This window comes from Solanum stenotomum, chromosome 7 (genome assembly GCF_019186545.1).
Source record: "Solanum stenotomum isolate F172 chromosome 7, ASM1918654v1, whole genome shotgun sequence".
Lineage (NCBI taxonomy): Eukaryota > Viridiplantae > Streptophyta > Magnoliopsida > Solanales > Solanaceae > Solanum > Solanum stenotomum.
Window position 1 is genome coordinate 56,027,729 of NC_064288.1, and position 25,490 is coordinate 56,053,218.

Genomic DNA, 25,490 nt, shown 5'->3' on the forward strand with positions numbered 1-25,490 from the left:
AAATAAGTAAAAGAATTCACAATACAAACTCATACAAGAACAAGGATCCACCGGACCATTTTGCTAATATTATATATAGTGTTGACACCCAATTTTGAGCCTCCACTATTTAATTAATTTTCAAGCTTCCTCCATTTCAAATTTCATAAATCTAAAATACTTTAAATTATTTTCAAGGCGTCTTTTGTCATTTTTCATATAGATTATATCTCTTCATACTTGAAAAAAAAAATATATGCATTTTATTTCCATTAGAATTGATTAATTCACAATTTAATGTTCACTCTCTTTTGGTCATTCATTATTAGTAACAATTGGGAGAACCCCTTGTACAAACAACATAACAAAAAAGAGAAACCAACATCAAAAAATAGTTCTAATCACAATCCAACGCTACCTTGTTCCCAAACAACAGCTTTGCAACTCTGCACCCAAAAGGGTAGAGAAATGAAAAATGGCGCAATCAATCTCTTTATTTTAGCCAACATGTCAAAATATGGTACAACTGGACCATGCAACATTCAGAATTCATCTTACAATGCATCTAAAGTTTGTTAACCTACCACTAGGATATATTATACATAATTCCTTATTCAGATAGTGGATTGCTTTGCAGTTGTGCTATATATATGCTAGAGCTCCAGTTGCTTCCTCAATTACCAGTCTTCATAGATCACTCTTATTGAATAATAAGGTCTAGCATTCATCAAACCTTATTTTCCCCTCAACATCCAAATTCTAGATATATCTCATGGTGGAGAAGCTTTCTAGAGTCGCTGGATGGCCAAGCCTGCAGAAATTGAAAAAATTGATCAATATTATACGTAAAGCCGTGGTGATTGGTGACAAGAACTTCCAATTGTTCCTTACCCCCAGATATTCTGAACGTATACTCTTTGTCTGATATAAATGCATTAGCAATGCAGATCATGGGTCAACAAATGAAGGAAATACAGCCTTGCCTAGATAAACCTGTTGCATCTCCTCCCTCCATATCTAGGAACAATGAAGTTTTATAGGTTAAATACAGGGTTTTAACTGTTTAAAAGACTAAAGATTCATGTCAATAGAGAGTATCTTAAAACCCAAATATCAAATAAATAGAAACATCGCAGTATGAAAATTTTGTTTTACAATTTTCAACTGAAAAAAGAATAACAAGAACAAAGATCAGTACTTTTCTGCCAACACCATAAGATGCAAATTCTAGTTGAGGAGAATCACAATCTTCAAGCTACTTCTAGAGAACAAATAATTCCCTCATCCAATAAGGTGCAATGAACGTTAGAAAGGAGTTTTTACAGGTAGAATTCCAATACAATTCTCCACTTAGAGGATCTAAATTGAGGAACTTTATATACTACAGAAATAAGCACTTACCATATCGCGGAATTCAAGCCTGATATGAGGCACATTTGTCCTATGAATATCATTTCCATCTGGTCCTCTCTTGTAATACTCCTTCCCAATCCAGTGGGACTAAGCATAGAAGTGGAATATGTCAGGAAAAAACACATACACAAGCATCAAAATTCCCAACCGGGGGATTAGCACACACCAGCAATTTAGGTAAGATAAGCAATAGAAGGAAAACAAGTAAAATATGCAGAAAGTGTCATCGATTCCAAAAGCCAGAGAATCAACACCCAAACCCAAAAAGGAAACATGGAAAACCAGAACATGATTGCAATCAAACAATTACAAGTTCACTACTGAACCTCAATATTCCATGTACTCATCCTAACAACAAGAAACAGTAAATGAGCACAGTGACAACGAATAAAAGGGTGCCCCTAATGGAATGTTTTTTTTTCTTTTGAGAAAGGTAACATGAAGGCGACCCCTAATGGAACTCTCTACTAGCAATATGGTTTACATAAAAACATAGACATATGAGATTTCAGTTAGATGCATTGCACTTCGAGGCATCCATGTGGATCTACAAACATTGGAAGTGTGCATCTACTGATTAATGAAAATTGGTGAAAGCGGAGATTGGTAGCTAGCAATTGTGAAAAGGCATGAGCTTGCTGAATATTGAGAGCTGGGATCAGAGTACCATGCTATTAGCAATTAAATTTTTTAGGAGATACACAAACCTTTAGCGCATGTGAGAAACCGGACTGGTAAACTGAATTGCGGGCGATCTCACATAAATCACATGCACTCAACTTCCAAACCTGCATGGCGAAAACAATTAAACCCCTTGACAAAGTGACATCATCAAGTCTTTCAGCCAAGAACAAAGAATACTCACTGACGCAGCTATACTATACTCTTCAACCAGAGCTTCTTTTGTTAAGTGAATTTGCAAAGGATCATCCGTTGAAAGAGAAACATTCAGGCCCCTCAAGAAGAACATGGGCAAAGGATTCCGATGGTAGTCCAAAAATAAAGAATTGTTACTAAGAGGAGACATTGCCAAACCAATCTGACAACAACAGGTCATGATTAATAAACAGAAAACACACACAACAACAGCATATTGCCACAAGTGGGGCCTGGGGAGAATGAGGTGTACGTAGACCTTATTCCTACCTTTGTAGGGTAGAGAGGTTGTTTTTGATATACCCTCGGCTAAAAAAAATAACATTTTCACATGACCACAAAAAATTCACTTCAATCTCTTCATTTACCTGAGCCAAGTAATATAAGTATTGAAGAACCGGAGACTTTCTCAAATTGATACCATGAGCAATATTATGAGATGTTAAAAATGTTGCGGCAAGGTGGTCAATATCTCCAGCCTGTAGATAGTAAAACATCTAATCATCAAACAAAAGTAACTCGTAATTAACACATACTATAATGATATGCCTGAGTGACTACCTCCCCAGAATGTGGCCGGAATTTGATGGTCGTCATGCCTTTTGACTCACGCAACTGAGATATAAAGTTCGAAAGGGTCAGAACTGAACATATGAAAAGCGTTAAAGAGCAAAAATATCAACAAGATATCTGTATGTGGTAGAGCAACCATTTCCCTATCAAATATTGTGGTAGACAAACCTAGAGCTGTGATCCTGAACTTGCAACACATTCATAGTAGACTAGGACCAAATCCCTGTAGTGTGAATGGATTTGCAAATGAGGCAATATGAAACCATCCCAACTTCCTTTAACAACCATGAAACAGAAACACGATTATAACAATTGAGTTTTTTTTCCTACACGTCAAAAAATAAAAGACGAGGACCAAAAAAGAAATAGAATGCTATCTCAAAGTATAGCTGAGACAGACCGTCTCTAGACTCTAAACAACCTTCCTTTTACTTAAATGATCTTAAATATGTGTTTCTCACCATCTTTCTCAAGCAATCAGCAAATGTTGTACCGACAGCATTTTATGAGAAATACTGACATGGTTTGAAACATTGAATGATGCCAGACACTGAAAGTGCTACTATTTAGCCAAAATTGTGATAAACAGAAGAGAAGCCGCAATGCTAGGAATGTTGCTCCACTAACACTTATGTGGGCTGTCTGGAGAAAGAAATAGGAGACTTTTGAAGAGATAAGAGATGAATTCTGTATGGTTGAGGAGTAGCCTTTTATCCTTATTTCCTTTTTAAGCACCCATGAGGCCCTTGTAGGTAGAGAAGATTGGGTTTCATTTGTATAAAACCACATCTTTTAGTAGGTTTTCGGCTATTTGGCATACTGCATGCATACATGCGTTTGTTTTTCCCAAACATTCATGTCCAAAAAATATATATTTCATGACAATACACATTTATGCAGAAAACCCAGAGGGTGTTTGGTTAAAGCTTATAAGTTGGTCAAACTAGCTTATAAGCATTTTTTGTCTTATCTATGCATTTGGCAACACCAAAAGTGCTTATACGTCACGAGCTTGTAAACCAAAATCCATCCGTTGTCACTTCCTGACTTATGGTTTAAAAGCTTATGAGAACTTTTGGTTTGACCAAACCTTTGACTGTTTCATCCCTAAAACCTTTTGTAATCTTTGAAATACTCCTCCTAAAATATAACTTTCAATTAACTCCCTATTCTTTTTATTTCTGTCAAACAACCCTTTTTATGTAAAAAATACCTCGAAATTTATATTTTTAAATAGCTTTAAGGATATTTGAGTCATTTTAAAATACTTTTTTACCAACCACACTTCCTATGTATTATCAGTTTCAATCTATCCAAATGCATAACTGCTTACTCATAATGCCTCAGCTAGGTTCATTTAGCAAATAAGATACTGCTTCATACATTGTGGTCCATTCAAACTAATTCTACCACTGTCCATTTCATCAATCTATCACCAAAGCAACCACAAATGCAAGATAATTATGAAAAGGTTGTAGCACTATTGTCTGTTTCCAATCAGAGAAGGAAGTGATTGATGACAGGAATAAAAGCGGAAAGGAAGAAATAGAACTGAAGTAACTTACGAACCTTGTTCAGGGTGTAGAGATTAGCATAACAATAGTAGACATAGTATGAGAATGCAGGATTGAATACGTTAGTCCATTGAGCAGGTGTAGGCATGTGTTTGGTAGGCCTTCTTTCTGGTTTGCTTTCATCATCCACCAAATCCAATCCAACAACCTTTAAGATAACAGAACAAGACATGCAAGTAACAACATATTGTGATTAAAGGATAGAAAGAAGTGGATGATAGTTGTAAATAATTCCAAAGGCAGCGCATTGAAATTGAAGAAACATGCTGCCACAGCTATATCTTATATACCATTTTCTTTTTTCCTTCACAATAATATTTTAGGTCATCTACTTTATTTTAAAGTGTATTCAACAAAGATCTTTATATTCGCCAAATGTAGATGTGTTCCCTGATATCACAGAATGGAGGGAAGAGAAAAATAAATAGGAAATACAACTACGCTTGATCATATCCAACTCGATCCCAACACGTACTACCATAGGAGCAGTCTTGGTACTTCCTAAAATACGCATCACAAGTCTGACTCGAACTTGACAACCAAAATCTTTAGTCCTCAACCGAACGTGGACCGAGCATGTCCCGTCAGTAAATACAAGGAAGATAATTCAAAAGTTAGTAAATCATACCTGCTTCAAGAAGATGTGCAGGTGGGGATGTGAATCTGGGTCAACAGTGACCTCAAACAAGGGCAGAAAGATGTTGTCAAGGATATTTTGAAATGATGTCACAATCCCCATTTCTTTGTATATGTTATACAGTCTCGGAAGCTGGAGACAAAGAAAGCATAGAATAAGAACAACAAAAAAAGAAGTACAAAATCTTTCCCATCCATCCCTTCATACAAATGAAAGTTAAATGGTCACTATTGACAGAAATAAAACTAAGTCACTAAATGGATTAAGACGATCTAGCGTAAGATAACTGAAGTGCTATTTTGAAGGTTATCTGCCTAATCCAAGTTTACCAAGTTGTGAATCTTAATTTTCAATCTTAGGAATCTTAGTTTAGTCAGATTAAGATTGAAGGTTAAGATTATATTTAGACAGTTTTCATGATCTTACCTCAATCACATGCCTCCTTGTAATTGCACATATATCATCTAAACTAATTGGAAATAGACACAAGGAACTCATATGCTTTTACATTCCCCTAAGAGACTAACCAGAGAAAGAGTGGCATAGATCATGAGAAATGTGCCAGCTCCAATTCAAAGTCACAACTAGTTAAGACGTGACAACCAAAATATGCTTACAATTGACCAGCAATTGCATCATACCTGAATCAACCAGACAACATTCTCGCTGTACAGTTCATTGTTCACTATCCAGCTAGCAAGTTGGTCCCACTCGCTCATCTTTCGGCCGTATATTGATATCCTGTATTCTGCCATCTACAACAAAGTGGATAAAGATTAAGAGAAGCCAAATGAAAAGGACAGACAAAACCAGTGTATTCTGACATCATTTTGTTGCTTAAAGTGATATGACATGAGGAGTTATTGCTTCATGGCCACACACTTAATAGAAGTATGTGCGCAAACAATAAGGCGCAAAGTGATCCCAATCAGAAGCAGTCGGTTATTTGAATCTCACCTTCGAGGAATACAACTAATATCAACATAGTTGTATATCAGGTACCAGAATATGACTGCTACACACATTTGGTTTTTTTCTAATATCACAATTTTAGCATCCGTTTTACTTCAAAGAAGTGTGTTTCAATTGCCATTTTTCTATTCAAGTCCCATGGACCTTGCCACTTTTTGAGCTTTTTGCGTATAAAAAACTGGAAAGGACAGGGCTCGACCGTGGGAAATATTTTATAGTTCTTCTTTTTAACTAAATGTACCTTTAGATACAACATCGTTCTGGTCATGCCGTCATGTTTTAATAACAATAGAGAAAAACATTGTATTGCAATCCCTGTAAACTTGTGCAATGCAATTTGGACTGAGGCATAACAACAGTCACCCCAAGCTCACAAAGATATTTCAGATTGCATTTGGCAATAATAAAGTTATAAGAGACTAGTTTTTAGTGATAGTCAGGAGAGTAATGAAACAGGGGGAAAGAGGATTACAGTTATTAGTTACAAGAATGAACCTTTACAAAAATGAACCTACTTGATATTTGCTCGCAGAAAGATCAGAAAATACTTGCTTAGTCAGCTCAGCAAGAAAACGACCTGCAACAGAAATAATAAAGCATCATTAAATAACTTCAATAAATTGGAAGTCAGTTCAATTGGGATAAGACTATCTGAGTTACCCAATATCAAGCGGACTTTTTATTTTCCTCAACTCATCTGAGTTGAATTTGTATGGCATGGGTAGGTGCTATGCATATTTAATGCACATCCTTCAAGAAAAAACTTGAATTTGCTAAAGTTAAACATACCCATACCAGAAACATAGCCATACACATTCAGATGCTTACCCATATCCAAGTTCAGGTAAGATAGGATAGTTACTTGATAACTTTGAAACCACACTACAACTTGTGCTTGATTTTATAGATAAATACAAAGTGATGATAGGACCAACTAGAAAGAATTGAAAGATATGACAAGAATACCTTGTATAAGATTATCCTGCTTAAGGAAAATTTCCCTCAGCCTACTTTGACCGCAGGGATTGTACTTCAGATTAAATTTGTCAAAACGATGAAAGGTGCTTTTGTCAGCATGAACATCTAACAGGTCAACATTGAGGTCATACCTTTTCAACGAAGAGTAAAACCATGAGATCGTGTTAATAGCTAGGTCAAATCATCTTTCAAACACCAACTCCTAGAAACTATTTTCTTACCCAGTCAAATCTAAGCTCTCAAAAACTTCCTTTAAGGTCATATAAGTTCCATCGCGAAATATCACAACCTGAAGAAAATCAGGGGCTTTAGATGTCTAGAGAATCAGAGAACTGAAGCATACATCAGCAAAGAAATACAAACAAAAAATTACCTCATCAGGCTCCTTCCTCAACTTTGACTTGATAAATCTCAACAAATGTTTCTGATTCATGCATGCTGAGTGATGAACATGTGTATCAACCTTCCTCACATTGTAGAAGTCACGATGAGGTGCACTTTTCTGAGCAAGGAACTCTCGATCCGCATTAAGCATCAAATGTAGATTGAATTTCTGGATAAAACTCAAGTGTCATAACCAAATTAACATGTCATATTATCTGAAAGAAAAGCGAGCAGGGAGGTATATACTTGTTCCAGAAGCACTAGGCGATGGTGGCATAAAGTCCGGATGTTCCCAGCTGCTATTACTTTGAGGATGTGATGGAAGTCGGTGAAAAAGGTAGTAGCATCAGCAACAGGAAAAAGTTTCTCCGTAGCTGGTCCAAGTGCAAGGGGGAGGGGCAGACATTAAGAGTGAATAGACCACGAATTAGATAGTCCTTATGAACTATAAAGGTAGAAATAATGAAGTACAAGAGCTATCCAAGCTTACAATCTTCATTTGCATATACATGAACAACTCCATCTTCCATCTGAAAATAATGCTGTAGAAGTAATCAAGAAGTTAATCAGCAGAAATCACGAGTAATAGGACACATATCTATTCTAGAAAATAAAATTGTAGTAGCAACATGTACCATATCCACAAATATAGCATTAATGATAGTGATGGTTGTGTTTCTTGCACATAAAAACTTACATCAGATTTCCCTTCAGGAGTAAATTCAAATGGATTTGGATTTGGCTTTGGGGTGCATGGATCAGAGATTACTTCCTTCACCCAAGGAGCAACAGCCTCCTTGAATACATAACTCTGTCTCATTTCAAGACAAACTTGCAAGTTTCGGTAGACTTCCGCTTCATCGGCAGATGGTGTCTCTAGAAATTGCATTAACAAAATTTAAAGGATGCTGGAACCTTTAACACATACAAGAGACATCACTACTCTTTTTTTACTGCTAAGGAACAGCTACAGTACAGAAAGTATACTTCCTATTTTTACAAGGAGTTTGTTTTTTTTTGTTCTGCATACTAGGTAACAAGATCCAAAATTTGGAGAATGCTACAATGAGAACATATTCTCATCAAGACTACAGCAATATAGTACTCCTGATACCAGTATAAACACTCCAAATTGGCCAATCAGTCATTTAAGTTTCAGGTAGCACATAGTACACTAATTCAATGCTCATTCCCAATAAGACTACAGCAACATAACTTATCCAATACAAAGAGAACAAAAAAGAAATAACAAAGTAGATGAACATGGTGATTTAGTTTCTCAGATTATGCAAGGGCATACTTTGAGCCCCAAGAAAGGAATATAAAGAGTCAATATAGATCGGCTACTATAGAGAGGAGAGACAAGATACTAGTCAAAGAATGTTCATTTTGCCCTTTGATATATTGTACTATGATGATGCTTGACAAGGAAACTTTTTATGTGTTTATAGGAAAGCCTCTCATGGGCAATAAAAGTAAGTTGCCTCTCCTCCTGTTTTTTCCCACATTCAGTTATGATCACTGGTTCACTTGGTATATGCGGAATTGGGCCACATGTTTCTACAGAGCTCATTTCTTTACCTTATTTCTGATTTATTTTCACTCAATGCTTCGAGTGACCATGACATATCTTAGGCTACCAATGAAAAAGCTGAAATGATGCACATCTAGGTATTAACTCAGTGTTATTTTGCTTTCTCTGAATACAAAAATCCTATGCTGAGTCTCCGAGATTCAAAAAAAGTATAGTGGTTTAAGAACCTTTGATAGCATGCCAAGGACTGGAATACAAAAGGGAAAATTACCACCAGGGGATATCTTCAGTCGTACAAATGTTTCTTGCTCTGGCTCTTTCCGTAGAATATCTGCAGCTATTGGATCAGGTTGAACACCGTGCAAGTCACCAGAGATACTGTGTGAGCGAATCATACTTGCTGCTGCAGCCACAGCTATTTGTTCCCCGTCTGCATCTTGGCCCTGTTTAGCAATTTAGCAAATTGTTAGAAATAATCAAAATAACGATATGTTCATGAAGAACATAGCAAAATTGTCCTTGCAGTCATTATGAAACCTTAAAATATATTTTTCCAGGTTAAGTAATATACTTCGAATCGAAAAGCATGATGTATGATGGTTATTTCCGCTCTTGTTTTATTTTTTTGTGTGTGGGTGTGGGTGTGGGTGGGGAGGGGGGGGTAGAGTGGAGAAAAAATGGAGGAAGTCCACCAGTACCGCATTCCCATTAGTGTGTAGATACGCAGTGTCAAGTTTAGTAGTGCCCGTAATATTGTCTTCCTCATCTGATCCTTCTATACTTTCAAATGCACTTGCACTTGCAACTGGAGACTTCGGAGAAGTTGGTCTAAGCGAATGTGTAGATCTTGATTTCCCTTCAAAAAAAAAAAAATTTAAAAAGGTGAGCATGGCATAGTGCAAAACTTTGACTTCAAGTAGAGATCAGTTCTAATCAAAAAAGAGAGACAGATAAGCAACATATCTTGTCAGATTCTGAATCAAAACATATGGGAAGAGTCGAGTACAAAAACACACACTTATACCGGAACAAGATCTTCGATGCCTCTTTCGTATGTCATAGGATCACTAAAGCATCTAGGGAATGATAACCAGGACACAGCACACTCAAGGCAAATTTCTCCGTTCCTTGGATTCCATTTAAAAAGCTGATTGCAGTAATGTCAAACTTCAGATCATGACTGTATGTGAGTTAGGACACTGTCTTATAAGGCAGAAATAAGTTACTTAAAAAATGCTTGATTGAACTCAAATCAGGGATAATCAATGGCCTCATTAGTTTTATAATTACTTCCTACTCAAGAATCTACTTCTAGGAAGTAACATAATGGAGTAAGCATATGGCAAGACATTATTAGCATTACTGTAGTTACAGTATTCAAAAGTACTGGGATGTGGGAAACACTAAGGACAACACGATGTACCTGAGCATTTTCCATATATCTGGCAATTGTATCCATGTAAAAAGAAACTACTACTGCACTTGAGTAAAAAGTTAGGCTATTAACGTTTCACCCATAAAATGGTTATGCTACTGCAGATCTTCCATAGTAAAGAAGGATAATTTCCTCGTCATTGCAGATAGCACCACAATTGTCACTAGCAACTCATTTGTTTTTTTCAAGATAGCGCACACCACAGAAATTGTCACTAGCAACTCGTTTGGTTTTTTCAGTATCTTCTTTACCAATAGTATATGACAATTGACACCTAAGCTCATAAAGGTTGCATTCCAAATTTGTAGCATGTCAAAAGCCAAACAGCTGCCTAGTGTAACTACATCTCCAAAAAAAGATGTTCGGAGAAAGTTCCTTTTTTTTGCAGGAAAGATGGAAAGATGTTCGAAAATCAAACTCTAATATTTATATTGTTTAAAAAATGTATTTAATCCACATTCAGAAGCTACAAAACAAACAATTTTAATTATTTAATGGCTGGAAATATAATATCTTAATCTATTCAAATATAAATTAACATTTAAGCATCTAAATCTTATTAAAAACAACTGAAACCCTAATGCCTTGAGGCAACTTTTTTTCAACCGGAAGGGAAGCAAAATCCAGATAGCAGGAAACTTTACATATTACTCCTTTGTACATTAAAATGGTCTTTAGTGCAGAAAAGAACAAAACAATTGCTACTTTGAGTTTTGACTGAGTATAGAATTTAAAAAAGAAAGAAAGACTTCCAGAACTTGTGATCTTAAATATGTTTGCCTATTAAAGCTTGTCATTAAGGTTTAAATGGAATTTCAAGTGAAATTAGTTTCAAATCTGAAAAGTGTTCTTTTTTTGTTAAGGGACTAACAAGAAATAGTGTCATCCTCTCTGGAATAGGAGTATGATATCTTTGCATAGTGTAAATATGTTTGTTTGATTCTTCTCTATTTGATATAAACTAAATGTTGTGCATGACATGGATAATATCTTTGAGTTTCTCCACAACTAAATATTTTGTGATATGGTCACCTAGATCTGTTCTTCACATGAATCAATTGTGTTAGTAACTTTGCACCTCAAACCCGCAACTTCAAGGTAAGAGGTGGAGGAAAAACTTCCTCTTGAGCGAATCTCTCTTGTCAACAAAAAGGCGAGCTTTTGGAAAACTCTATACGTAATCAGCACATTATGTGCTAAATGTGATTAAAGAGGAAATTTCCCATTAATCAATTAATTATGCTTACATTCACGCCAAATCAGTACAGGTCATCTACATCCCTTCCACCCTATTATAATTATAGGTTCTTAAAACAAACAAGAAATGTAAAAAAGATTCCTTCCTTTATCCCTGACATAATAATGCACCATCATTCTATGCAAATGAAACATATGGCTGTAGTTTAGTGATAAGAATTCCACGTTGTGACTGTGGACACCTGGGCATGAATCCGAGCAACCATATCAAAATTTAATTTTCCCTCATCAGTATTATTATTAACGCTCCCCTAGTACCTTATTCTTAGATTATATTACTACACGTTGCTTCCTCTGCTTTGGTTATCGTACTAGCTGTGTTGTTGCCGTTCTTTTCTCCTTAATTTTTATATGATTTCTTCACTATTGTATTTCCTTTTCTTTCTAATTTTGATATGCTTTACTTGACTCAATGGTTTATTGAAATCAATATCTCCACCTTCACAAGGGAGGGGTAAAGTTGCTTACACACCCCTCTTTCCAAATCCCAGTTGTGGGTATATTGTTGTTGTTTATTCTATGCAAACAAATGAAAGTAGATTGTTCAGATTTAATTGAAAAAATGAAACATCTCACGAATTCAAAAGGAAACTAAAAAGATTTCTTATTCTTTTTAAAGAACCAAGTATCAAAATATCCCGCCCCAAACATCAAACATCAGGACAATAAAGACACCAAATTGTTAATTCCACCTATTAATTAAAAAAACTCGCGAACTTTATAATAGACCAATTGGCACAAATTATTAAAACAGCAATGACAAGTATGTTTCAACCATGTAATTCTCATTTGAATATCCTCCACTGTATCATAATACAAAATGATCAATTTCCAAAAATGAAAACAAGTTACTGACCTAAAAATACCGCAGCAAACATATATCCAGTACACTAAATAAGTATAATCATCATAGCATACCTTCAGGAAGAGTATGAAGCCTGGGTAAACCGGCTGGAATAGAATCCACATGTATCGGACCATTCCTCCTTTCCTCAACCTCACCTGATTTTGCCATCATCACATCCGGAAATGAAGCAGAAGAACCGCGATAATATCCATTACTCCCTTTACTCCGGCTACGGTTCCGCCTCTTCACTGCGTAGTTCCTCGAGTATCCGCCGCCGCCATCCTCCGTTTCCACGCCATCAGGGTCCCTATCCTTTTCTATGGCTTTTGCAAACTCTAGTAACTGATTTAGGGTTTTTCGGTGCATATAGTAGGCGGATACCGCTACAATCGATGCTCCAACTAGTGCCGCCATCGCTAGATGAACCGTATGTGCATCCATTTTGTTTGTTCAGGTAAAGCAGCAACAGCTGATAGCTAATGAAACTGAGAAACCCTACTCACTAGTAGAGCTAGAGAGAGACTATGTATAAGAAAGACAAAATATGTGTTTTTGGAAGAGAAGAGTGAAGATAAAAGTGAAGCTAAAGCTGAATATTTATAAAGATAAAACCGTGCCGGTTCAAGCTAATTACTGGGCCAAGGCCAAAGATAACTAAAAGCCCTAATTTTTAATTCTTATTTTTATTTTTGAGACACAAAAGTTATTTATTTATTTATTTTATACTTTTTCTTTTATATATTTCCTATGAGCTCTCACCTTATAAATAATTTTTTTTATTTTTTTTATAATCTTAAATGAAAGATATATATATATAAGTACAAAAATATTTTTTAATCTTCTGATTTTAAACATATCATATGAAAGTTAAATTTTAAAATTGATAAAAAAAAAAAATCATTCTTTAATATTTCGAAACGAACTAAAAAGAAAGGTAAATAAATTAGAAGATATAGTATAAATTACTTTGTTAAAAAAAGCTTATAATAATTTTATGGGAAATTACATGGTTAAACAAACATATACTAGTTAATTAGTCATTATAGGTATAGTGTTTTAGTTAATTATCACTCGCGACCAACATTCAGTAATAATTATGTGGGCTAGGTTTCGAGTTTGTATAATTTGCACGTTTGTATATTTGTATAATATAATGTGCACAACTATTTAAAGTTTAGATGTTTGTGTTTGTATAAATTCGTTATTTCAAGTTTATACAAAAATAGTTCAATTATACAAACATACCTGCGAGTTACACAAACTCACTCGTGAATTATACAAACCCGCAAATTATACAAAAGAAACAGCTTAAAATATGACTATATAAATATACAAATTATAATTATGAATCATAATTAAATTTATTATAATGATTTTTTACGAAAATTCCCTTAATTTTATTATTAATTATTAAAATATTAGGTCCTTCAATTAAGAGCCTAAAATGGATGCCTGACTTTTAAATTTTATATTATTTTTTTTCAGGGCCTCACTTTTAAATTGACGAGGAGAAAATGAGTTAAGTGGAGTGAGATTTGGGGAGGGGGCGTGGGGTGTACGGCATATTAATGGAAACTGGAGTATTTCATTTTCTTATGCGATGGTTTAAATTGTTTTTCATTAAACTACTAAAATGGGAATGAAAAGTATTGAAAATAAAGTTGAGGACTAACATTTCACATTTTTATAAATATTGATTAGGGAAAAATTTATGAAAAGAAATCTTTCTTTTTAGTGTTTGTTGGAGAAGACGAAAAAATTATGCTTCCATAAAATATAAATGTATAAAAAAAATTATATTAGAAGAGGAAAAGTAGATTAAATTTCCACAATAAAAAGATCAGATTAAATAAATGTACTAAATATCTTCTTTTAAAGAATGAACTATATTTCTTAATTGATCAAGAAACTTCAAAAAATTAAAGTAAAAAAGGGTGGGGAACAATAAACGGATACAAGCAATTTTTTTGAGTTTTTCATTAAATCGGGATATTTTTTTTATGGCTATTGCCTGTTATTAATATGATGGTAATTAAAAAGCTCTTTTCAAAGAAGAAGGATCATGTTTCTATGATTTCACATGTTAAGACTTCATTAAGAGGGTGTTCTTTTTTAAGAGAGATTTATTAGAGACGTGAGATTTTCTAAATACTATTCTTTGTTAAATTGGAATGACACAATAGGAAATTTTAATAGCTATACAAATGTAGAGTCTTAAGCCTTATTCTAGAAAGCAATATATACCGTCATAATTATACAATTTGTAATTACATCATATTTTAAGAAAGAGACTATTTTGTGATTACCATATAATTATAGCATTTTTAACATCTACTGTAAATTGATATCGGGATCATACAGTAGCAACTTGAAGTTAAGATAGTGATGTTGTGCGTGTTCCATTGTTTATGTAAACGAATTAACAAACTGATCATGAAAAGAAATGTATTGTAGAGTGATGAGATGATCGACGATAATTCTCAAATGTAATGTTTATCCACCTTTATATGCTTTATTTTTTTCATTTTGCATCAGATTTATAGCTACTTTAATTGCACTACTGTTATTATCATGTAATATTGTACGAGAAGAAATAGCAACACCAAGCTCAACTAATAGACGTCGTAGCTAATTAAATTTTGAACGTGTTATTGACATAGCCGATATTCAACCTTTGTATATGATTTAGATATAGGAGGTTATACCTTATATTTTCAAGATATTAAGAATGTGTCAAAAAGTATGCATCAATTAGTAACGGGGCAGTAAAAATAGAGACAACTAGCTCAATTTATATTAATATATCCTTCAAGATATATATGTGTATCATAATGGAAGAGAAAATCTTGATTTATAGAACTACAAGTATATCAAATGACACGAAAAAATAGAGTGTGACGTATAGAATAAGTTCTGCATAAAAGATGTTTGGCATTGTCATAGTGAGATGAACTAATGATCTCATACCAACTGTCAATGCAATGTTGGATCATCGAATAATTTTCTTATTAACTAGAGAGACGCGGGATTTTCTAAATAGTATTCACAATTAATGTAGGATGATATACTAGAAAATATTTATAAGTATACCGGTGTAGGATTAAAGTCATATCATAAAAAATGAGTATATATTGTTATAACTATACCATCTGTAGTTAAATTCTATTATAAGAAAAAGTATATTTTGTGTTTACTATATAATTATAATATTGCCTAACATGTTTAAGATGCTTTCACCACTCCTTGAAAGAAGAAAGTAGTAGAGTATGAGAGGTATAGATTGTTGCAATAATTTTTTTAATTACTTAGAAATAATATATTCGATAAGAGTTTTGATTTCAAGATTAATTCAATGTGAATTCATAAGCTTAACTTCATTTTGTTTATATATTATTGGATTATTTATTTATATAAAAATATATTTATCTTACAAAATTCATAAAAAAAATAAAATTGATGCACGGTTATTTGCAAGTCGTGATTTTACTTGATTTATGAAACTTCACAAAATATAAATTCACAGTATCGTAAAGTCAAATATAAGGAACAATAACTCAAACTCCATTAAAAAGTAATAACACTTAATTCACCTAAACCACATTAAAATTAAAACTAATATATATAAAGGTCATTAACAATAGACCTAATTCATACCTATCTAACTAATAACGGTAACCACCGTTATATCTACCGACATTACTGTCACCACCACCCTCACGTCGGCCACCTCCGTAGACACCACCATGACCTCCCTCACGTCTGCATCTCTGTAACCATCACTATCACCTTCGTAGTCGCCGTCTTCATAGCCACTACCACTATTACTATCCCCATGACGTTTGCCACCTCTGAAATTGTCACCATCACCTCCACTTCTGTGTTCTAGAGTTTTGCTAACGATGATGTTACGACCATCAAGTTCCTGATTGTTTTTCTCTGAAATTCATAAACTTATTGTTGGTTTTGGAGCATTTTAATATTATACAATTATAGTTAAGATGCACATTCCATTTTCAGAACGTTAGTCTCTTTTGCATTATCCTTGGAACAATGTATTAGGAGGCTTAATTACATTGATTGTGCCGTTTCAGACATTTTCATTTGGTGCACATTATTGTGCCATTGTGCAACTCTACATTCTGCCCGTTAGTGGCATTCTTCATTCTGCCTGTTAGTGGCATTGGATGCACTCACTTTATTTCACGTTTTATTTCCCATTATTCTTTGTAACCTATGTAACTCCTAAGACCATTATCTTCACTATTTACTACTCCATTATCTTCCTATTCATTGCTAGGAAGACTTCTTGTAGTATAAATAGTATTGGTGGTCTTCATTTGGTTTGGGACACACAACATAAAAGAAAATATAGAGTGCATAAGGTTTGTCAAAAAGAGAGTTCTTATTAGTTGAAGGGAGGTGTTTCTTTTGTGGAGCTTTGGACTTAACTCTTGTCTAGAGTTGTTGAGTTATACTTTGTGAAGGTTGTATTATCCTGGAGGGGACAAGTCAAGAGGACTACTGATGGACCAGTGAAGAACATTTGTTGCAGTGGGCTTGAATCTCCTTAAAGAGAACGAGATATTCGCGCTTCAGCCTGAAGAGATTTATTTCTTCATTTTTATTTTCAATTGTAATCTTGTATTTTTTGTTATATTGTAAGTTTTTCACTAACACCTATTAATAAATGCTATTTGATGAAAACTTTATCTTACAAGAACTTATGTCATATAGATAATTCTTGTAATTAAATAAAATCACTTCAAAACACTTTCCTTTGAAAATATTTGAGAGACATTGATCAAAAAATAAAATAACATATTCAAAAATAGAACGTTATTGAATTATACTTGTTGTGTGACTTAGTTAAATTTTAAAGATAAAGTTATTATTATTTTTTCGCTATGTTCATGAGAGACTCCAACTATTTCAAGAAACGTCTTGATGTGCCTCTAAGTTGACCAAGTTTTATCATATGTATTCTATTAGTTTGATGATATTTCAATTCGAGCAGTTGAGAAATATTGTTATCCTTATTTTAATAAAGATGGATGGACCATAAGTAAGAAAGAAGGCGACACCAACTAGCATAATGTACCGACTGAGAAGAAATCTCCAAGATGAAAAGAAGCTTGAAAGAGAAAACTAAGAATGAAGTAGTGAGATCAAACTAGTAAAAAGCCACAAAGATTAACGATAAGAGCGTAATAATGTATGCTATAGGGTAGAGCCCTCGTCCCTTTCAAGAATGTATCATCTTGAATATTAAGGAAGTAAGTTAAAAACTCTATAGTATATTAAATAAAAGAAAGAATAGATTTACATGAAAGTTGTGGCTTAGTTGAATCCCAAGATAAAATTGTTATTTTTCTTTCATTTGTTCCTAGGAGAGACTCATCTATTGCAAGAAACATCTTGACGTGCCTCTAAGTCGAGCAAATTTTATCATATGTACCCTAATAATTTTATGATATTTCAATTTGAGCCGTTGAAAAATATTGTTATCCTTATTTTAACAAAGATAGAGGAAAAGATAAATAAGAGAGAAGGGGATACCAAGTAGCAAAATGAAGGGACGGAATAGAAATCTCTAGGATGGAAAAAACCTTGAAAGAGAAAACTAGAAATGAAACAACGAGATCAAATTAGTAAAAAGCTACGAAGATTGACGATAAAGACGTAAGACTTTATGTGATATGATAGAGATCTTAACCTTTTCATGAATGTAATCATCCTGAATATTTAGGAACTAATTAAAAACCTTTAGGGGTCGTTGGGTAGGGAGTATTAGGAGAAATAATTCATATATTATGTATGGTAATGTTTAGTACTATATTTAGTAGGAATTTTGAGCTTATGTATAATTAATACATGGATTAGTTATACACCCTACATGGTATCATAGGATGTATAACTAATATCTCTCATTTGGTGGTATTAGTAATACATAGGATTTTATATCATGGGATTATCTATGTAAAGATAAAAATATCCCTCAAATCTTTTTAATCATTTAGAAAAAATTTATCAAAAATGCCCTTAAACTATGTGAAATGAACAAAAATGTCATCCGTTTATAGTTTGACTCAAAAATACCTTTGTCGTCAATATTTTGGTTCAAAAATATCATTGTCGTCAAAATAGACAAGTAATTAAGGATAACTAAAAAATAAATGTGGACAAGTAATTAGATACAGATGGAGGACTAGTAATTGTTTTCAAATTTCAACTATACTCTTATCATAAGTATTTATTATACCTCAAACCTCATATTTATTATTTTTTTAATAAACGTAAAATAAATTAAAACTACAGTTACTGATAGAGTATATATTTGCTTGCGGTTTTGTTCTCCTTCTTAAGGCGATGATGGTCCATTCAAATTTTCAAACAAAGATATGAATCGTTTTCTATCGGGGAAATCAAATTAGAAATTTACTTACCATAAAAAGTCTAAAAAATTCTCACTTGAGAAATTGTGTTTTCTTTTATCTTATTTTAATTTCCGTTCTCTTTTTTTTTTTGCTCTTTTGATAATTTAAATTCATTATTTTAAAATTAAAATTTATTAAAATTCATTATTTTAAAATTGAAAGTGAAATATATTTTATCATTCAAGCAACTTTCTCTTATCCTCTGTAATGGGGTATAGGTTATTTGCTCTTAAAATTAAAATAACTTTTTTAAAAAATAGTTTTACTATTTCCTTTATTTAACAATAATTGTCTACTAATAGTGTATTAAAAATGGCGAGACTATTTCATTTTTAATTAAAAAAAAAATTGTTGGGAAGCTTACTCCCAAATAAACATGTGCGATCTAATTTTGTTGAAGTTCTAATGTGAAATAAGAAGAAAAAAAAAGAGAGTTTGATAGTGGTATTACATGGTGTGGTGCGAAGTGTGAAGTCCCTTTCATTATCCATTCAAATGCCAAATGTGCTAAACAAGACGAGGCACGTGTTCAAAATGTTGATATATGTCCACTACTCATTTATCTCTTTTATTTATTTATTTTAATTATTTTTTTTGGTGGCAATTGCAATACTGCAAGTTTATTTATTTATTTTTATATGCTATAACTTATATGTACGTGTTTGACGACGCACGAAATATATATATATATATATATATATATATATATATATATATATATATATATATATNATAGCCTTAGAGTATAGAGTCGTGTGTTTCAAATTGGAATTTCAACAGTAACCCATAAGCTTTGAATCGTTAGGAGAAGAAGAGATTTGTGGGAGATGATCCATCATTTTGGGCCTTATCAATTGTTAATAATAATAATGTGGAAGTAGAGGAAAAAGATCTAGAACGATCTGGAATGGAAAGAAAAAGTAGTGTGATTTGCTAAAATATCTATTATGTATAATTACTATTTTACCCTTGCATAATAACATAATTATGAAACTGCCCTTGATCGTCCTAGCCTTCATGTTTCTATATAATAAATATATATATATATATATCTTCTATTGAAATTTGCTTGTTTTGTATTATTTTTTTAGTTTATTTTCTAAAAAAGAATGTCTTTTTTTTTGCCACATTTTATTTTCAAGTTTCTGCATGATATCTTAAAAATTCTAAGGTTGAAATGACATTTAATATTCTACGTATTTTGAAGTTCACATCTTAAAATTTGAAAGTGTTTTTTTTTTTTTTTAATTCTATACCAAATCAAACCTATATAAATAATTATTTTTTAAAAATTAAAGTTTGAGATTTTAAAATGACTAAATGTTCGTATGACAGTAAAAATATGTCCTTAAATATAAAATTGAAAATATTAGTAGAAGATTCCAAATATAAGACGATGTCATTATTTTCCGGACAGATGGAAAAGGAAAAGGTATCATATAAAATTTAGTAAAGGGAGTACTATTTTTGCAATAAAATGATACATTTGGTTGGTGGTATATTTTTTTTAAAATTTATTTGAGTGTGATTCACAAGGAAATCCAAAATTAGGAAATTTACCGTTAAAGCAAACTATTCCAAGACCTACACTTGAAATTTTTCTAATTACATAAAATCATTTCATATTTTAGGTAAACACAAATTAATAAATTATCCTATTCTACATTAAGTAGGTTATTAGAGATAGGATTTTGATAAGCTTGATTCCTAATCTTACTTCTTTAACAAATCCGCGTTGACATGTTAAATTGGTTGGTAGTAGGTAGACGCATATAGCATGAATTTATGCTATTACAATTGCAATAAATTGCAGATTTGATCCATAACTTTAAAAATATAATGAATTCAATGATAAGGATCTTAAATTTAAATGTATAAAATTTAATTTTTGAATCTATCTTTGATTGTAGGTGTTGTTTGATTTATTGTATTGAAATTAATTACCTTTGAATGTTAATAATTTTAAAATTTAATCTGAATTTAAATCTTGAATCTACCTTTAATTGTAGGTGTAGTTTGATTGATTGTATCGAAATTAATTACCTTTGATATAAATTTTCAAGTAAAGTCTATTTTATCCAATTAATATTTTGTGTTTAAAAGATAATACCCTGTCACATTTTAAATATGATAATAAATGAATTGAATTATTCCATATTTTTAAGATGCCGAAAATGATCTTCAATTCACTGAATATTAATCTGAATTGAAACAGCCAAAAATATTTGCATAGTTTAATATACAATCTCAATTCTCATCACATTTTTCATTTTAAGATAGAATCCAAATTAATTGCCAATATTAATATAACATATACTAAAGGCTAAATCGTAGTTTGATAGTATTGTAAAAAACAAAATGAAACTTGTCCTTAATGTAAAAACTAAAAAGGTCCTCATAATTAATATTAAAATATACTAAAGGCTAAATCGTAGTTTGATAGTATTGTAAAAAACAAAATGAAACTTGTCCTTAATGTAAAAACTAAAAAGGTCCTCATAAAGCAATTACAAATGACTCGTTTTAAAAAGTAAAAGTAAATTGACAATAACAATTTACTGAGTATTAATAAGACGTTTCGTCATTATAAATTTTTTTGTTGAACTTCGTAAATTTTTGAATTTGGAGTTGAATTATTTTTTATAAATAAAGAACAATAAAGTTGTGTTTTCATTTTTTTCAATCTAAATTACTCACAAAATATCAAACAACTCTAATTTATATTCATAGCCAAACATTAATATTATTTTTTACTTTAAAATGAAAATTATAATATTTATTTCAAAATCACAATAAAAATTAATCAAACGCCAAATGATTTGTCTATCCTACCCCTCAATGGAAGACAGTTTTTTCCTATGACAAGTACCCCCTTTAAGTTGTTTATTTTCATTAATAAAAATTAAATCAAACAAATGTGTTATACTGTATGGAAAAAACTTTATCTGCTTATGATGTTTATATATATTTTTTAAAAACGTATGATATGATTTGAATATAGCTTTTTGCTAATTAACTATTGATCACTTAACTATAATTTTTTGACACAATTTGGCGTAAACACCAAATGGATAACATACTTAATATAAACGCAAATGAAAATCTAACTTAATTTTTCATATTTAGTTAATATCGCATCATATGTCATTCTAACTTTTTTCATGAGGAAATATATATGTGATTTTTCCAAAGAAATGATTGAATTATATTATGATAATCTAATTTTAGCTTACGTACCACTTTAATAAGCAAATAACCTAATTCCTTGAAACATATTGCAGTCCTAGATGGGTCAAACATTTTTTTCGATGTGAATTCTTAAGAAAGATCGTTACATTGTTCTTAGAGTAATTTTTAACTTTGAGTGATGGTCCTTCCACTCCGTACTAAATCGACCTTTATCCTCAAGTGATTTTATCTCAGACATTTTATTATTTTTTTATTTTATTTCTGATAACCTATTGATTATTGAATTATATGAATGGCCTAATCTGAAAATTAATGACCTTTTACTATATTACTCACTTATCAAGCTGACTATTGGTTTCATTCACTTTTCAGTTTTCTATGAATTTATTTATTAATTAATGCTAAAGATCTACGTTTCCCTTTCTGCTCATGATTCGCTGATGATGCTTTTGAGGAAAAGATAATGTATAATCATAATTATGGTATTTTAATCATTAATGATATGCTATATTAAATAATTAGAAGCCTGATCCAGATAAGAGTTCTCTGATGTAGCAGTAAACTACGTAACTAGACATACTCCACTATAACATATATTATTATTTATATTTTCAAAATTTTACGTATTTTATTACTATTTAATTTTTTTTATCATATAATGAGAAAGACACACTTAATTACATATATTTTTGTCGCCAGATATAGAAGCGAGCGAGATGGGGAGGGAGGTGAGCGAGATAATCATGTACCCTAGATACATAGGAGAGTGGCAAGCGGGATGGGAGGGAGCCGAGGAAGGCGAGCAAGACTTGTTATGTATCCCAAATACATGCGAATCCACTTGGATACAGTGTATCTCGAACAAATTACACCTAATTTTGACCTCATGTATCTCGAGATACATATATATAAACATATCTGAATGCACCAAAATCTGATAAAATTCGTAGTATTACAAACTAGAGTATATCTAAGTAATCAACTTCTAAATTAGTGAGATTTATGTAAGTTTCCCTACCCGTAAATTATTATCTCATCCCTAGCAAGTTTCTCCCAATCCATTTTAATTTTAAAAACATAAATTTAAAATTTAAAATTTATAAATTTTTATAATAATTTTAAATTAATATATTTATTATAATTAAATTTACAATAAAATATTTTATAAATAATCTTGTTACTATACACAAGGGAACAATCACATCAATATATGCTAAGCTAGCAGCCTAGCAGTATTATTTGACAATGTTGACATTTTACTTAAAAGGGGAAATCAAAGACTCAAATTTACATTTTTATGGTACAAAATATTTTATTCCTCTCTTTCAATTTATATGACATTGTTTGATTTTTGAGAGTCAAATAATTTAATTTTGATCAAATTTGAATATAGTATTTTTAAATTGTAAGTCACAATAATTGATTGTTCAAGTTATTTGAAAAATATTATAATAAAGTAAAATTTATTTGAATCTCAAAATTCAAAATATGCCACATACATTAAAAAAAGAGTGATAAAAATATGAATTTTGGAAGAAAAAAACATGAATCACCGTAACAATGATATTATAACTTCGAAATTTAAAATACAGTAAGATCTGATTGCCAAGTAATTCTGATTGCTACCAAGCAAGGGGAACATTCGCATTAATTTGACCAAATATTCTCATTTTAGCATAAATTTAAAAGATGGAAAAGTAAAGAATGTCATGAATGACAAACTGAAAAAAAGAAAAGAATATACATTGTTCTTAGCCCAAAAAGTGTTAAAAGTTTTCTAGAAATACTAATTATCTTTAAAATGCTGCTGCAACAACATGCACAATGCTCATATTCCATAAGGAAGATTTTCAAGATGTATAATATTGTGCCAGTTTCAAAATAATTGTCACGTTTCATATTTTTTAAAGTCAATTGATTATTTTTTATAGCTAACTAGATTGAATTAATTTACTATTTTAAAATTAAAATTTAGATATTCAAAAATTATATAAAAGTTATTATCAATTTCATTTTCATTTTTTCTCTTCAATATGATGAAAAATATATCTTAAAATATTGGTCAATGTTCATATTGTTTGACTATATATATATATATATATATATATATATATTCTTATTCTATTCATGCTAAAGAACGTGAATAAAAGAACAATATTGCCTAGAAGCTAGGCAATGGAAGATTAGAATTTGCACTATTTTTTTAAATTTATTTTTTTTGGTTCCAACAATATATAACTTCGTACAAATTGCCAAAAGGCGAGCAGTTTCTGCAATAAAATCATAAAAAATGATGATGTCCTATATATGTATGGGAAATGATTCTTACACTTATAATATAATCCATCCGTCTTATTTTATTATTTTATGTGAAGTGTTATTTACTAAAGAGTCAAATAGTTTTTGCTTTAACAAGAGAAGCCTAATGGTACTAACAAGAGTTGTGATTGAGTGGTAAGTACTCCTTCATTCTTAATTAGAGGTCTCGGGTTCAAGTTTCCTTGGTTACGAAGTTGCCTTTGTTAGGGAAATTTTTATTCCCCAATGTGGGACTTTCCAAAGCAAATTTAAATTTAGTTAAACTCCAATATAGACAACGAACACCGAATATTGAAAAAACAAAAAAGAAAAGAGAAGCCTAATGTTTGATGAGTGTATTAAAGAAATAAGTCTTGGGCTTCATATGAAAAGTAATGAGAATAGGCCCAATTCTTTTCCTGTAATGGGCAACAGTTTCAAATCCAAATCCTCAAATAGTACAAATGTACAACCAATGGAAAAATTACCAAATACACATCTCATTTTACTATAATTTCTTAAATTTCCTACCATTTAAAAAAAACAAAAAAAAAATTCCGGAATACATCCCTATCCTCTCTCGGATACATCCCTCCCCTCTCAAGCTCTCGAATACATTCCTATCCCCTCTCGGATACATCCGTAAGCGAGAAGCCTAGGGTGTGTTTGGTATGAAGGAAAATATTTTTCGGAAAATGTTTTCCAATTTTCTCATGTTTGGTTGGGTTAAATGTTTTGGAAAATGTTTTCCAAATCAACTCATTTTCCTCAAATTTAAGGAAAATGACTTCCCTTCAAAACTTAAGGAAAACATTTTCCAAAACTCTCTTTCAACTTCCAATTAAAAAAAAAATTGTTGAAAAAATCAATTTATTTTGTCCCTACCCTCAAACCGGCCCCCCAACCAACTCCCCCCCCTCCCCCAAAAAAAAAAATAAAAAATTTAAAGCTTGTTTTTAAATTCAATTTTTTTACCCACCCTCACGCACCTCCTACCCAGCCCTCCACCCACCCCACCCCTACCACCCTCCCTCCCCCCAAAAAAATTTTTAAGTTTGTTTTTAAAAAATATTTTCAACTTCAAAATTTCATTTTTTCACACTACCCTTG

At 31.8% G+C, this 25,490-nt stretch overlaps 2 protein-coding genes across 2 annotated transcripts in view; one reads left to right on the forward strand and one right to left on the reverse strand.

Annotated features, from left to right (window-relative positions):
* Nucleotides 1-25,490, forward strand: part of LOC125871638 (kirola-like) — a 219,939-nt gene that overhangs the window by 130,739 nt on the left and 63,710 nt on the right. The gene's annotated exons all lie outside the window — the stretch shown is intronic.
* On the reverse strand, nucleotides 456-13,026 carry LOC125871605 (AMP deaminase). Its single transcript, XM_049552235.1, has 20 exons — nucleotides 12,531-13,026; nucleotides 9,619-9,776; nucleotides 9,192-9,363; nucleotides 8,084-8,262; nucleotides 7,877-7,928; nucleotides 7,633-7,760; nucleotides 7,376-7,555; nucleotides 7,224-7,291; nucleotides 6,991-7,133; nucleotides 6,540-6,601; nucleotides 5,694-5,807; nucleotides 5,044-5,184; nucleotides 4,411-4,563; nucleotides 2,830-2,883; nucleotides 2,637-2,747; nucleotides 2,258-2,431; nucleotides 2,100-2,180; nucleotides 1,381-1,479; nucleotides 871-996; nucleotides 456-790 (listed from the first exon to the last, which is right to left on the reverse strand). Exons 1-19 carry the CDS (start codon nucleotides 12,898-12,900, stop codon nucleotides 928-930), a joined length of 2,508 nt encoding a protein of 835 aa, XP_049408192.1. The 5' UTR covers nucleotides 12,901-13,026; the 3' UTR covers nucleotides 456-790; nucleotides 871-927.